We start from the raw sequence: 14156 nt of genomic DNA, 5'->3' as shown, positions 1-14156 counted from the left end.
CGAACCTTTCAGTTAAGGTGCGTTCGCTCGCAGAGTACGAGAGCGTACGCCGGCTTCTGTTTTCAGCATTTTTCTTTTTAAATTTGTTTAAATTATTTCCAAACTCAGCGTAAATGAACATATAAAACAACATTTCGGTGACTTTTCCAAAACTTTGGGGATTTTTCCAGGACTTTTCGAGGCCTGGAAATAAACCATTTTCCAAATTTCAGGACTTTTTTCAGGTCTTCCATGATGACGAGTTGCCAATTTCATTTCGTTGTATGATTTTTTAAACAATGACAACAAACTTCCTTTTTTTCTCCGTGAAAGTTTTTTTTTCTATTTCTTGGGAGTTTGTCCTGATCCGATGTGAGGTCAAAGGTCGGGGATGTCGTATGTGTGCAGGCTGTAAAGCCCTCTGAGGCACATTGGTAATCTGTAATATCGGGCTATACAAAATAAACTGAATTAAATTTAATTCCCTCTGATCACAGCCGTCCAGAGTGCGAGGAAGAGCTTCACAAAATCAAACTAGAGGCTTCATCGGTTGAACAAAGACGATAACTTTTGTTAACTATGGTAAATGTGGCTCAACCTGAGGTGAAGAGACTCTCCTCAAGAAGGTAAATGGACTCCAAAGCGTCGCCGGAGGGACGTCTGGGTCATGAGTGTGTTGACAAGAGGAAATGGGGGTCGCAGCCAATGGCGACCGCGCAGAGCAGAAGGCAGTTCAGCACAATTACTCCAGAATTACTGATGTTCTGCCGCGTGTAATCCAGATGGAAAAGTGCAGTAATTACCGAGCGCCGCTTCACCTTCAAGTCACATGACACGCGGCGCCTGAGAGACGAGGAGGCGGGCGTCGCTCACATGTTGAGCTGCTGCTGTGTCGAGTGCTAACAACTTGTTAGTTATATTTCTAACTTCCCTCCTGATCTCAAAACACTCGTTTACACCGACATTTGGTTTAATTAAATATTCCATCTTCTGCTTTTTATCTTTGTTTATTTATTTTTCTTATTTAGTGTTATTATTATATTATCTTTCACAGTGTATTGTACTTTTTGCTCTTTTAACTGTTTTAATGTTTTGGCCTGTTATACTGTATTGCACTTTGTGTAATATAAATATGAATAAACTTTACTACTTACTTACTTATTAACCGTGCTCAGTGAAGGTTTAGTTAAAAAATAATAATAATTTTAAAAAAATATAATAGCTATATGTTTACAATTAACATTTTAAATTTTTTTTTCACAGAAAGGAATGAAACAAACAAAAACAAAAAAACATAATAAAACACTAACTAGAACTAGTTTAAATGTCATAAGACAAAACAACCTATATCCTTTGTTTTGGCCTGTTATTGTTAAACATTGTTTTAATTGACTACTTTACTGCACTTTGTGACATATAAATATCAATAAACGTTACTACTTACTTGTTAACCATGCTCAGTTATAGGTTAAGTTAATATTTGTTCTTCAAAAAAAAAAAAAATAATAATATTTACATAGCGCCTTTACAATAAAAAAACAATAACTAAGTGTTTACAATTTAAATTAAACTTTTTTTTTAACAGAAGGAAATGAAAAAAAAGAATTAAACTAATTAAAATGTCCCAAGACTAAAAACCTATATCCTTGTTTTGGCCTGTTATTGTTAAACATTGTTTTAATTGACTTCTGTACTGCACTTTGTGACACTTTGTGCACTATAGATAAACTTTACTTACTTAACCATGCTCAGTATAGGTAAAGTTAATCTTTGTTCTAAAAAAATAAATAATAAAAATATATTTACATAGCACCTTTACAATAAATAAAAAACAATAACTAAGTGTTTACAATTTAAATAATAAAACATGTTTTAACAGAAGGGAATGAAAAAATCTTTTACAAAAATACTAATAAAAAACTGTCTCAAACTAATTAAAATGTCTTAAGACTTAAAACCTATATCCTTGTTTTGGCCCATGATATTGTTACACATTGTTTTTAATTACTTTACTGCACTTTGTAAGACTTTGTGCACTATAAATAAACTTTACTTAAGTAAAAGTGCAGATATGGAACAAAAATTAGACTTTAAAGACTTAAAACGGTTCCTTAATACACAAAATCAGATAAACAAAGTTATGTAACGGTTCAGACGGCTGGATGATGGAGGGATGGACTGGCGGATGAAGATGGGAGGGGGGGGGGCGACACCCACCATGGTGGTGCTGGTCGCAGCCTGTCTGTCCTGGAGAGGCCCGAGCCGTCTGGGAGGGAGACTCCAGCTCCTCCACCAGGGGGGGGCCGGTGGTGTTGAGCTGCCCCACCGGGGGGGGCCACGGCAAGTCCTTGATCACGTTAATCTCAACTGCGAGTGTCGACCGGAGTCACCGGAGGAGACGACGACACAAAAAGGGAGTGAGGAAAGGTAAGTAGAGGTAAGCGATGGCAGGAAACGGGGGAGGGGGGGGGGGAGGAGGAGAAGAGGAAGAGAAGAGGGAAGAGTGAAGGAAACAGATCGAGGCGGAAGATGCCGGCGCCGTGGACCGCGATCCACGAGTCGGCAGCAGCAGCTGAAAGGGGAAACAACGGCACTGGAAGAGAAGGGAAGTTAGTGTGCCGGTACATCGGGCTGGGCTCTGATAGCGCTTCTTAAAGGATATTCAAGATGCCTGGATTTATAAAGAACCACGGGCTAAAGGTCAAAAGGTCAAGGGCTAAAGGTGAGGGAACGAGAGGCCAGAGTCGGGCTCCCTGGCCTCTCCTTTCCAACGCCTCTCACTCAACACTCCAGACCCACGATGACCCCGGAGATGCAGCGTAAACGTGACGTGCTGTACGACAGACTTTCCTTCAGAGGCCCAGAGAACACAACGCTGCACCCACAACGTGGAGAAAACTGCCTTCAGCTCAGCTGCACACGGTCTTTTAAATGTCGTGCATCAGCATCTGCTCCCAGGCTTTGTTTCCCGAGATCGAAGGCCTCGAATATAAAGATAAACCGTACGCGTCTCGGGGCATCCATCCGGACCCTGGACGCCAACGTTAAATAATGTGCTCCCGCCGTCCGGCCTCGGGCAGCACGGGGATGGATGCAGCATCCTGAGCGAGGGGCCCCTCGTCAAGCAGCTGAAGGCAAGCCGAGACAATAAAGACGCCTTTAGAAACCACGGCCGACGCAGAAGCATCGTCCGGGAACAGCGTGAGCGGCTCCAGAAGTTAAGAGTGTGAAAAAACGTGTGAGATTTAATTAAATCATTATGAACTGCTAACGTCGGACAACGGCCTGAAACGAGAATTAAAACGGAAACGAAGTTATTAAGAACTAGAACGGGCACTCGGTAGAGCGCATACCTTCGCATATCACAAGATTGGGCATTGAATTATGAACATTTTGGCATTAGTTGCATGCCAATTGGATAAAAATTGACCGCGCTATGGTAAAAAGAAAATGTTGACCTTTTCATGACCTTGACCATGACCTTTGACCCGATCGATCCCAAAATCTAATCAAATGGTCCCCGGATAATAACCAATCCCACCAAATTGCATGCGATTCGGTTTAATACTTTTTTACTTATGCGAATAACACGCACACAAATAAATAAACGGCGATCAAAACATAACCTTCCGCATTTTCAATGCGAAGGTAACAAACAAAACCCAAAAGAGAAACACAAACCAACAGGATGGAAAGTACATACAAGATAATAAAAAAAGGGGAACTATAATAAAGCTAATGATGCAATACCAAGGCGGTGTATACATTTAACTTTCGAAGTTAATGCCATAAACTCCACTTCTGTCCATATCAACGCTCTGACATCATGTTGATAACTTCTAATTGAAGACTCCGCTTCGTGTTCAGTATTTACCACCGAGTGGTAATAACAGAGAGTGTGTTTTACAGTTAGAGGCACATTACTACCCCCCCCGTCTAAAGACTAAGTGCTACTTCATCCACGAGGGAAATAATGCAGCCGTATAGGTAATAATGCGTTCAGTGGGAGGAAGAGGAGCGGAATGTTATGACTACAGCGGTCAGGACGCGGTAATGAGGACGGATATCTACGGGCTGGATGTATGGGGGGAAACTGGAGGACATTCAATGCGACAAGCAATTAAATATCTGCCCCCCCACACACACTACCCCCCCCCCCTTCCACCACCCCCTTCATCCCCGGTGTCAGGGGCTTAATCGAGAGAGAGGAGGTGGCTGATGTCTCGAGGGATGCTGGGCGGTGGACCAATGGGAATGAAGACGGAAGGTCAGAAACTCGGGGAGATGATGTAACTTCCACTAGTTTGTGGGTGAAGTAGCGAACTCTCTCTCTCTCTCGCTCTCTCTCTCTCTCTTCTTCTCTCTCTTCATGCCAGATTAAAAAGCCTAATATTCATTTCACGTTGCAGATTAGCGTGTAATAGTTCGGGGAGCAGAAGGCACTGGTTGGCGAGCTCAGACATGAATAACTGCTGAATAATAACATTAATAACAGCTGAATAACAGCTGTATAATAACATTAATAACAGCTGAATAATAGCTGTATAATAACAATAATAACAGCTGTATAATAACATTAATAACAGCTGTATAATAACAATAATAACAGCTGTATAATAACATTAATAACAGCTGTATAATAACAATAATAACAGCTGTATAAGAACAATAATAACAGCTGTATAATAACATTATTAACAGCTGTATAATAACATTAATAACAGCTGTATAATAACAATAATAACAGCTGTATAATAACATTAATAACAGCTGTATAATAACATTAATAACAGCTGTATAATAACAATAATAACAGCTGTATAATAACATTAATAACATCTGTATAATAACATTAATAACAGCTGTATAATAACAACAGCTGTATAATAACATTAATAACATCTGTATAACATTAATAACAGCTGTATAATAACAATAATAACATCTGTATAATAACATTAATAACAGCTGTATAATAACAATAATAACAGCTGTATAATAACATGAATAATAGCTGAAAGATAGCATTTAGCACTGAGAGAAGTAAGGTTTAGTTGTTTTTATTTGGACTCTGGGTGAATCTCCTTCACCTTGTAAAGAAGCTGCTGGCTCCGGGGCCCCGGGGCCTCGAGTCATCATCGACTCTCTATGACGTGGAGTGTCACATGGGTGAGCTCACCTCTACAGGTGAAGTGTGTGAGAGACCGCAGGTGAATATCAGGTAGAGAAATAAAACAACATGCTCACTGTAAATCCCTTAACCCTTTATCGGGCGAGGAACCATATACGGTCACTTCGTTAATGTTGATTTTCTACCTAAAAGAACAATACATTTGTTTTAATGTCACAACAGTAAAGCAGTGTTGTCATGTCCTCCAACAGCATTGTAGTGTTGATACTTTGAATTTCAAAGTATTTCAATGAGTATCACAGAAAGTCGGCATCCAGTCTGTATTCTAGTTTTCTTAAGAAGACACAAGAACTATTTCTGAGGGTGAATATGTAAACGAGATCACGACATCTCGTCTGTCATCTCGTCCGACTGCATCTGGATCGACACGCCACCCACCATCTGCATACGGCTCATTAGTATACACGGCCGGTGTTGAAATAGAGGCTATTTACAATTATAAATAGACACAGGGTACACAGAGGCGGCCATGTTCAGACTCTGAATAGGAACATCTCAAAATGTGTGTGTGATGTTGGCAGGACGTGTCACACACACACACACACACACACACACACACACACACACACACACACACACACACACACACACACACACACACACACACACACACACACACACACACACACACACACACACACACACACACACACACACACACACACACACACACACACACACACACACACACACACACACCAGTCTGGGGGTTGGCATCCTGTGAGCTTGTGTGGTGTGAATATTATATATACATATATATGTATATATAAATATATATACATATATATATATATACATATAAATATATACACTACCGTTCAAAAGTTTGGGATCACCCAGACAATTTCGTGTTTTCCATGAAAACTCACACTTTTATTTATCAAATGAGTTGCAAAATGTATAGAAAATATAGTCAAGACATTGACAAGGTTAGAAATAATGATTTGTATTTGAAGTATTAATTTTTTTCTTCAAACTTTGCTTTCGTCAAAGAATGCTCCTTTTGCAGCAATGACAGCATTGCAGACCTTTGGCATTCTAGCTGTTAATTTGTTGAGGTAATCTGTTGAAATGTCACCCCACGCTTCCTGAAGCACCTCCACAAGTTGGATTGGCTTGATGGGCACTTCTTGAGGACCATACGGTCAAGCTGCTCCCACAACAGCTCAATGGGGTTGAAATCTGGTGACTGTGCTGGCCACTCCATTACAGACAGCATACCAGCTGCTTCTTCCCTCAATAGTTCTTCACAATGTGGAGGTGTGCTTTGGGTCATTGTCCTGTTGGAGGAGGACATTGGCTCCAATCAAGCGCTTCCCACAGGGTATGGCATGGCGTTGCAAAATGGAGTGATAGCCTTCCTTATTTAAAATCCCTTTTACCTGGTACAAATCTCCCACTTTACCAGCACCAAAGCAGCCCCAGACCATCACATGACCTCCACCATGCTTGACAGATGGTGTCAGGCACTCTTCCAGCATCTTTTCACCTGTTCTGCATCTCACAAATGTTCTTCTGTGTGATCCAAACACCTCAAACTTGGATTCATCTGTCCATAACACCTTTTTCCAATCTTCCTCTGTCCAATGCCTGTGTTCTTTTGCCCATACCAATCTTTTCTTTTATTGGCCATTCTCAGATATGGCTTGTTCTTTGCCACTCTGCCTAGAAGGCCAGCATCCCGGAGTCGCCTCTTCACTGTCGACGTTGACACTGGCGTTTTGCGGGTACCATTTAAAGAAGCTGCCAGTTGAGGACCTGTGAGGCGTCTATTTCTCAAACTAGAGACTCTAATGTACTTGTCTTCTTGCTGAGTTGTGCACCGGGGCCTCCCACTTCTCTTTCTGCTCTGGTTAGAGCCCGTTTGTGCTGTTCTCTGAAAGGAGTAGTACACACCGCTGTAGGAAATTTTCAGTTTCTTTGCAATTTCTCGCATGGAATAGCCTTCATTTCTAAGAACAAGAATAGACTGGCGAGTTTCACAGGAAACTTCTTTTTTTCTGGCCATTTTGAGAGTTATCGAACCCACAAATGTGATGCTCCAGATAATCAACTAGCTCAAAGGAAGGCCAGTTTTATAGCTTCTCTCATCAGCAAAACAGTTTTCAGCTGTGCTAACATAATTGCACAAGGGTTTTCAAGGGTTTTCTAATCAGATATTAGTCTTCTAAGGCGATTAGCAAACACAATGTACCATTAGAACACTGGAGTGATAGTTGATGGAAATGGGCCTCTATACACCTCTGGAGATATTTCATTAGAAACCAGACGTTTCCACCTAGAATAGTCATTTACCACATTAACAATGTATAGAGTGTATTTCTGATTGATTTAATGTTATCTTCATTGAAAAAAACAATGCTTTTCTTTGAAAAATAAGGACATTTCTAAGTGATCCCAAACCTTTGAACGGTAGTGTATATAAATATTTCTATGTATATATATTCATATATAAACATATACGTATACATTTAAATATATTAATATATGTAAACATATATATACATAAATATATAGATAGATAGATATATACTTTATTAATCCCCAAGGGGAAATTTGTCGTAACAGTAGCAGCACCAATAAACTAAACACACAAGAATAAAAAATATAAAAAACAGGGATGAAAGATATAGAAGTATACAAAGTAAAATATAAAATAAAATATATATGTATATATACAACATATATGCATACACAATACTAATGACAAATTTAAATATAAAAATATTAAATATAGACAGTGTGCAAAATGCAAAGTGTGTGTATGTGTGTAGTGTAAATGAAATGTGTGAAGTGCAGATCAACATAGTGTGGATATGAAGTTATTATTGTAGTTATTGCACTATGATCTGGCAAGAGGTGATCTGTTGTAGAGCCTCATAGCCGTCGGCAGGAATGTTCTCCTGTATCTGTCCTTGTGGCAGCGGAGCGTGAGGAGACGTCTGGAGAAAGTCCTCCTCTGTCCCTGTAGGAGGTGGTGGAGAGGGTGGTCCGGGTGGTCCGGGTTGTCCAATATGGACAGCAGTTTCTTCAACGTCCTCCTCTCCACCACCTGTTCCAGGTGCTCCAGCCTTCCTAACCAGTTTGTTGAGACGGCTGGTGTCACCGGCTCCGATGCTGCTCCCCCAGCAGACAATGGCAAAGTGCAGTACACTGGCCACAACCAGAATATATATATATATATGTTGCAAAGCCTTTTACGTGTGTGTACCTTCTCTTTTGTTCTTCCAGGAGCAGATCCCTCTCTAAGCCCAGGTGTATTTGTTTACCCAGGCGTTCCATCAGCCCGCAGCACTTCATCACTGTAAACAGTTGCTGCGCCATAAATCAGCAGCTATGCTTGTTTTCCACCGACGGCAAATTTTATTTAGTTCTGCTTAATTTGCTTGGCTAATTGCGTGAATATTCAGAAACAAGCTGGAAGATCGCCACGTTTACACCACAGAAGAAGACGAAGAACAACAACAAGAACAAGAAGGGGAAGGTGGGAGAGATAGAAGAAGAAGCGGCCTCTTCTGTTCCATCGACACCCAAAATCGTGATAGATAATAACTGTGTGATGCTCCGGGTGTGTGTGTGTGTGGGGGGGGGGGGGGTGGGGGGTCTTAAATGCCACCTGGTGGTTCTCCGCGTGCCGCGTCCGTCACATTATACGGTTCAGCTCGCTTTCAAAGCTCAGATCTTTAAAAAATTCTTCTATCGGGAGAGAGAGAAGCCGGAGATGGTGACGGCCGGCCAGCGGGAGCTTCTCTACGGCCGCCATGCTTTGTGAAGGGAGGTTTACACAGGTCTGTGTGTGTGTGTGTGTGTGTGTCTGTGTGTGTGTGGCCAATGTGTGCGAGTGAAGATAAGACCTGTGGCAGCGCTCGGTGAAAAGAGGGGCGAGACACATTCGAGGCCCAGTGAAAGAGACGCCGTCGGGGGGGTTATCAGCAGGCTGCTGCAGGCCGGGCTGAGGAGCGACAGGCAGTGTGTGTGTGTGTGGTGGGGGGGGGTGGGGGGGGGACCGGACCAGAGCGGCACCGAGCCACGGCAACAAACAAAAAAAACACAGCCAGGTGCAAATAAACCGGCGCAGAACTGTAACCGAATCAATTCTCGACTCCGGGACATTAAGACTCCCGCCTCAGGTTTCTGGGCCGTTAAGCACATTAGAAAAAAACCACTAAAACCCATAAAGCTCCTCCGAGACCCGAGGGAGCGAGCGACAGCGCCTTCTCTTATCTCCCCGTGTTAAATGCACGGTAACCCCCCCCCCCACACACACACACGCTGGCCAGGAGCCAAGTGAAAGGAGCTAGTCGCAGGTAACAGAGGGCAAGGAGATTAGGTGACAATTGCTCTCCAATCCGACGAGGGGCTCTCATTTCTGACGGCGGCGGCGTGACGGTGGCGTCTGAGCGCGTGCAGAGCCCGCACTGGCGTGCACACTTTTCTCTCACTCTTCTAATGAGTGTTCCTCACTCTTCACCTGCAGTCTCATCCATCAGCAGCAGCCGTGGCGAGCATGGGTTCAGTCTGGAGTGTGTGTGCATGCATGTTAAGGCCAAAACCGCAACAGCCCCCCCCCCATACTCTAACAAGGCAGGGCATTTATATTCCGTTGCATACCTGTCAGGCCCGACAGTGAATCACAACAGCCGGCCGAGTGTGGACACGGAGCATTAATCTGCCCCCCCCCCCCCGTCGTCCTTAATGGAGACAAATAGCCTTCTATGCAGATAGCGCCCCGCGTTACATCGCAGTGGGCGGCGCGTACTTGTTTAATCCACCCTCCTATATCTTTTCTTACACCCACTCCACGGTTTAGTGAGGCCGTGTGTCTCTTTCCGTTCTCCATTATCTGTTCATTATTTGTTTGCAAACACTTTCATCTCCCCGTGAAAGCAGCTGGCGCATAAACGGAGAAGCTTTTTGATGACTGCAGAAGAATGCTCTCCAAAAAATTCAAACCGCCAATCGATTACGGCCGTGAAGCGTTTTTAGCAACCGTAGCATTATGTGCACGAGGAGAATGATTGGCCTCCAGGAAGCCAACAGCGCAGAGAGCTGTCGTCACAGAAGAGCTTCAATCAGGCCTGGAATAGCAAACGCACAACATATTCTACATACCACCTTAAAAGATGACTTCACAACATTTCTACATAGGAAAAGATGACCTCACAACATTTTACTACATACCACCTTAAAAGATTACCAAACACAATGTCTATATACTACCCTAAAAGATGACCTCAGAAAATGTCTACATACTACCTTAAAAGATGACCTCAGAACATGTTCTACATACTACCTTAACCCTTGTGTTGCCTTAGGGTCATTTTGACCCGAATCAATATTACACCCTCCCCCCGCCTTTGGGTCATTTTGACCCGATTCAATGTTTCACCCTCCTGTTACCTTTATATTTACTAACATATTTTACCCTTTGGGTTCAATTTGACGCCAGCAATTAAAACCTCCAGAAAATTATTAGAATTAATATTGTTTTCCAAGTTTAAGTGTGAGGCACTTTATGTTTGTTTGTTGACTACCGAAAGAACACCGACATTAAACATTGAATGGGGTCAAATTAATCCTAAAGCGGGGGGAGGGTGTAATATTGATTCGGGTCAAAATGACCCGAAGGCAACACAAGGGTTAAAGGATGACCTCATAACATGTCTCCATACTACCTTAAAAGATGACCTCATAACATGTCTACATACTACCTTAAAAGATGACCTCATAAAATGTCTACATACTACCTTAAAAGATGACCTCACAACATTTCTACATACTACCTTAACAAATTACCTCACATTTCTTCATACTACCTTAAAAGATGACCTCACAACATTTCTACATACTACCTTAAAAGATGACCTCACAACATTTCTTCATACCACCTTAAAAGATGACCTCACAAAATTTCTACATACTACCTTAAATGACGACCTCACAACATGTCTACACACCACCTTAAAAGATGACAGAACATTTCTACATACTACCTTTAAAAGATTACCTGAGAACATTTCTACCTTCCACCTAAAAAGATGACCTCAGACTATTTCTACATCCTACCCTAAAAAATGACCGCACAACCTTTTTTTCACATACTACCTTAAAGATGACCTCAGAACCTTTCTACATACCACCTTAAAAGATGACCTCACAACATTTCTACATACTACCCAAAAATATGACCTCACAACATTTCTACACACTACCTTAAAAGATGACCTCAGAACCTTTTTTTCTACATACTACCTTAAAAGATGACCTCACAACATTTCTACCTTCCACCTTAAAAGATGACCTCACAACCTTTTTTTCACATACTACATTAAAAGATGATCTCACAAAATTTCTACATACTACCTTAAAAGATGACCTCACAACCTTTTTTTCTACATTCTACATTAAAAGATGATCTCACAACATTTATACCTTCCACCTTAAAAGATGACCTCACAACCTTTTTTTCACATACTACATTAAAAGATGATCTCACAAAATGTCTACATACTACCTTAAAAGATGACCTCAGAACCTTTCTACATACCACCTTAAAACATGACCTCAGAACCTTTCAACACCAACACGAATATGAAACCGAAGAAGTTTTGACGGCGTTGGATAAAGAACATCACCACTCAGTGTTGTGAAGCAGCCGTTATGCCTCACAGGAGAGGTGCAGATGTTCAATATGAGGAACACCAGGAACCCAGCAGGGAACATCCCAGAGGCTCTGATCCGCTCGGAGCTGGTCCTAAAGAACCGGCTCACAAGAGGACAGGATATTGACGCCTGTACGGCTTCCTGCGTATTGAGCAGAGATCAGAGCCTCGGCTGAGGAGCACATGCTGGAGCCCTGAAAGGTGGGACCTGTTCTCTTGAGCCCCTTGATGCCTGGATCCAAACACGCCCGCCTTGAACTCGCCCTCGACTTTCCTCTTTCCAAAAATACCGGGGAATACCCGGGAATTATTTCTGCCCGGATGAAGACGAGCGACGACTCTAAATAACGGGGGCTGCAGCTTCAAAGACGACGTGAAGACCCATCTCTCCAAACACTTTGACATCCGGTGCAAATCAATGAATGAAGAACTAACCACTAGTTCTGCTTTTCGCTTCATTCGTGCATTAGAGGGGGCGGGACTTATCTCTGTGGCTTTTCTCCGTGGAAACAGTTATCATCTCCTTCATCCGCCACGGAAGAACTAACCACTAGTTCTGCTTTATACTTGTTGAGGACGTCCCACAAACGTCTGAACATGTAACGCCCTCGTGTTTGAGTTCATAACATTAATATAAATATATATTTATCCATGACATCATCCGTAGGCTCACACAGCTCAGTGACTTTCACCTCTACGTTTGAATAACTGTCTCTTCCAGCTCCACTAGAGCAGCAGTTAGATTCACCGACGGAGGAGCAGCTCGACGCCGATTGGCTCTCGCAACTCGGCGTCGGGCGAATTTTTCGCTAAAGATGAAATATTGAGTTGAATGAGGTGAATTTTTCGCACCAAATGCCACCGCTCGCTCGCGTCTGTACGTCGACTTTGCTTTTGGGATCCACTCACGAGAAAAATTCTCAACGCTTTTGATCTGAACGCAGCTTTAGACTCACAAAAAATCTGCAAAACATGCTCATAACATTCATTTAAAAAAAAGGACAATTGCTGAGGATTTAATCAAAGAATCGTTCAAATTGCGAGAAGTCAGGGTAACGACATGGTTTACGGGATCAGAGTCAGAAAGATGAAGACAGAAGACAAACAAGAGCCACGCCCCGTCTCCATCGGTACCTGTGAGGGCTTTAGAGGTGCAGTCCTTTCCTCCGGGGGGGGCGGGACCTGATCCAGTTACAGAACCCTCGTAGCTAATGCAGTCATAACAAAGCAGAGCTGTTCGAGGATACAAAAAAAAAAGAAAAGGTGGCGATGAAAAATAGAGTCATGGATTGCTGGTTTTCTATTATTATATCAAGTCACAGTTGTTGTTTTTTTTGGAGCTGCATTTTTCAGATTTCAAAAAGCCGTAAATATATTGTGTCCAGGAACAGCCCTGTCTGATGTTACGGCCGAGTTAGCGGAAGGTTCTACCCGCCCCCACATGCACCTGCACAACCAATCATGCCCCCCCCCCCCACCACCACCACCACCTGAGCAGCACAGGTATCATTTTAAGCTTAAAGAGGATCAGAAAGAGCACATGACAGACGGGACACCTGCAAGAGAACTGAGCGGGTGCTTTAACAGAGAAAAAGGGGGACGAGAGAAGAGAGAAGCGTTAAGAGAGAGTTTAAAGCAGCAGCAGCCATCACCCGGCAGAAGGAAGGAACATGTGTTAGAGCTGGAAAGAAAGACACCTGGTTAGTGGAGCAGAAGAGGAACAAGAGGTAGAAGCAGTCGGATTTAAAGTGGATTAGTTTTCACCGTTTGACTTTAAGATAATAATATTCTGTTAGTCCTGATGTCAAAAGCTCAAAGTGGCAATCCCTAAGATTTCAGTCCCGGTCTATTTAATATTTTCTATTTCATGTAATTGTGCTTGGTGTTGAGTCTTTCTGTCTCTACATGAGCTTCAAGTTCTCAAACCTCTGAACATTTAGTTGTTTTTGTGTGTTTTATACAATGAAGAAGAACAAATTATTTAGCTTTTTGTCTATAGTATATACAAATATTGCAATACTTTTATCAGGGTGCCTAAATGACTAATTGAAATATAGTAAATATTCATATAATATTAAATATTATTATATATATATATATATGTATATATATATATACACATTTAAAAAATATATATATATACACATAAATATAATATATAATTGTATATATATAATTATATATTTAAAATGATATATACATATATATATATACATATAATTATATATATATATAAATATATGTAATTATATATATAATTATATTTATATATATATATATATATAAATAGAATTAAATATACAGGACTGTCTCAGAAAATTAGA

The 14156-nt window shown here is 41.7% G+C and overlaps 1 protein-coding gene across 4 annotated transcripts in view; it reads right to left on the bottom strand.

Annotated features, from left to right (window-relative positions):
* The window catches only part of LOC130192497 (SH2 domain-containing adapter protein F-like), a 109904-nt gene that overhangs the window by 14236 nt on the left and 81512 nt on the right, over positions 1-14156 (bottom strand). Inside the window, exons 4-5 of one of the 4 annotated variants that reach the window (XM_056412524.1) lie at positions 12967-13065; positions 2197-2346 (exon numbers count right to left, since the gene is read on the bottom strand). The exons of 1 other annotated variant lie outside the window; for it this stretch is intronic. In XM_056412524.1, coding sequence (XP_056268499.1) covers positions 2197-2346; positions 12967-13065 — 249 coding nt within the window. The remainder of the gene's footprint in view (positions 1-2196; positions 2347-12966; positions 13066-14156) is intronic. 2 more of the 4 variants (XM_056412525.1, XM_056412526.1) reach the window with 2 other exon arrangements.

Source organism: Pseudoliparis swirei, chromosome 4 (assembly GCF_029220125.1).
Source record: "Pseudoliparis swirei isolate HS2019 ecotype Mariana Trench chromosome 4, NWPU_hadal_v1, whole genome shotgun sequence".
Taxonomy (NCBI): Eukaryota; Metazoa; Chordata; class Actinopteri; order Perciformes; family Liparidae; genus Pseudoliparis; species Pseudoliparis swirei.
The sequence above is the reverse complement of the archived record's forward strand: the minus strand, read 5'-3'. Positions and strand labels throughout refer to the sequence as shown.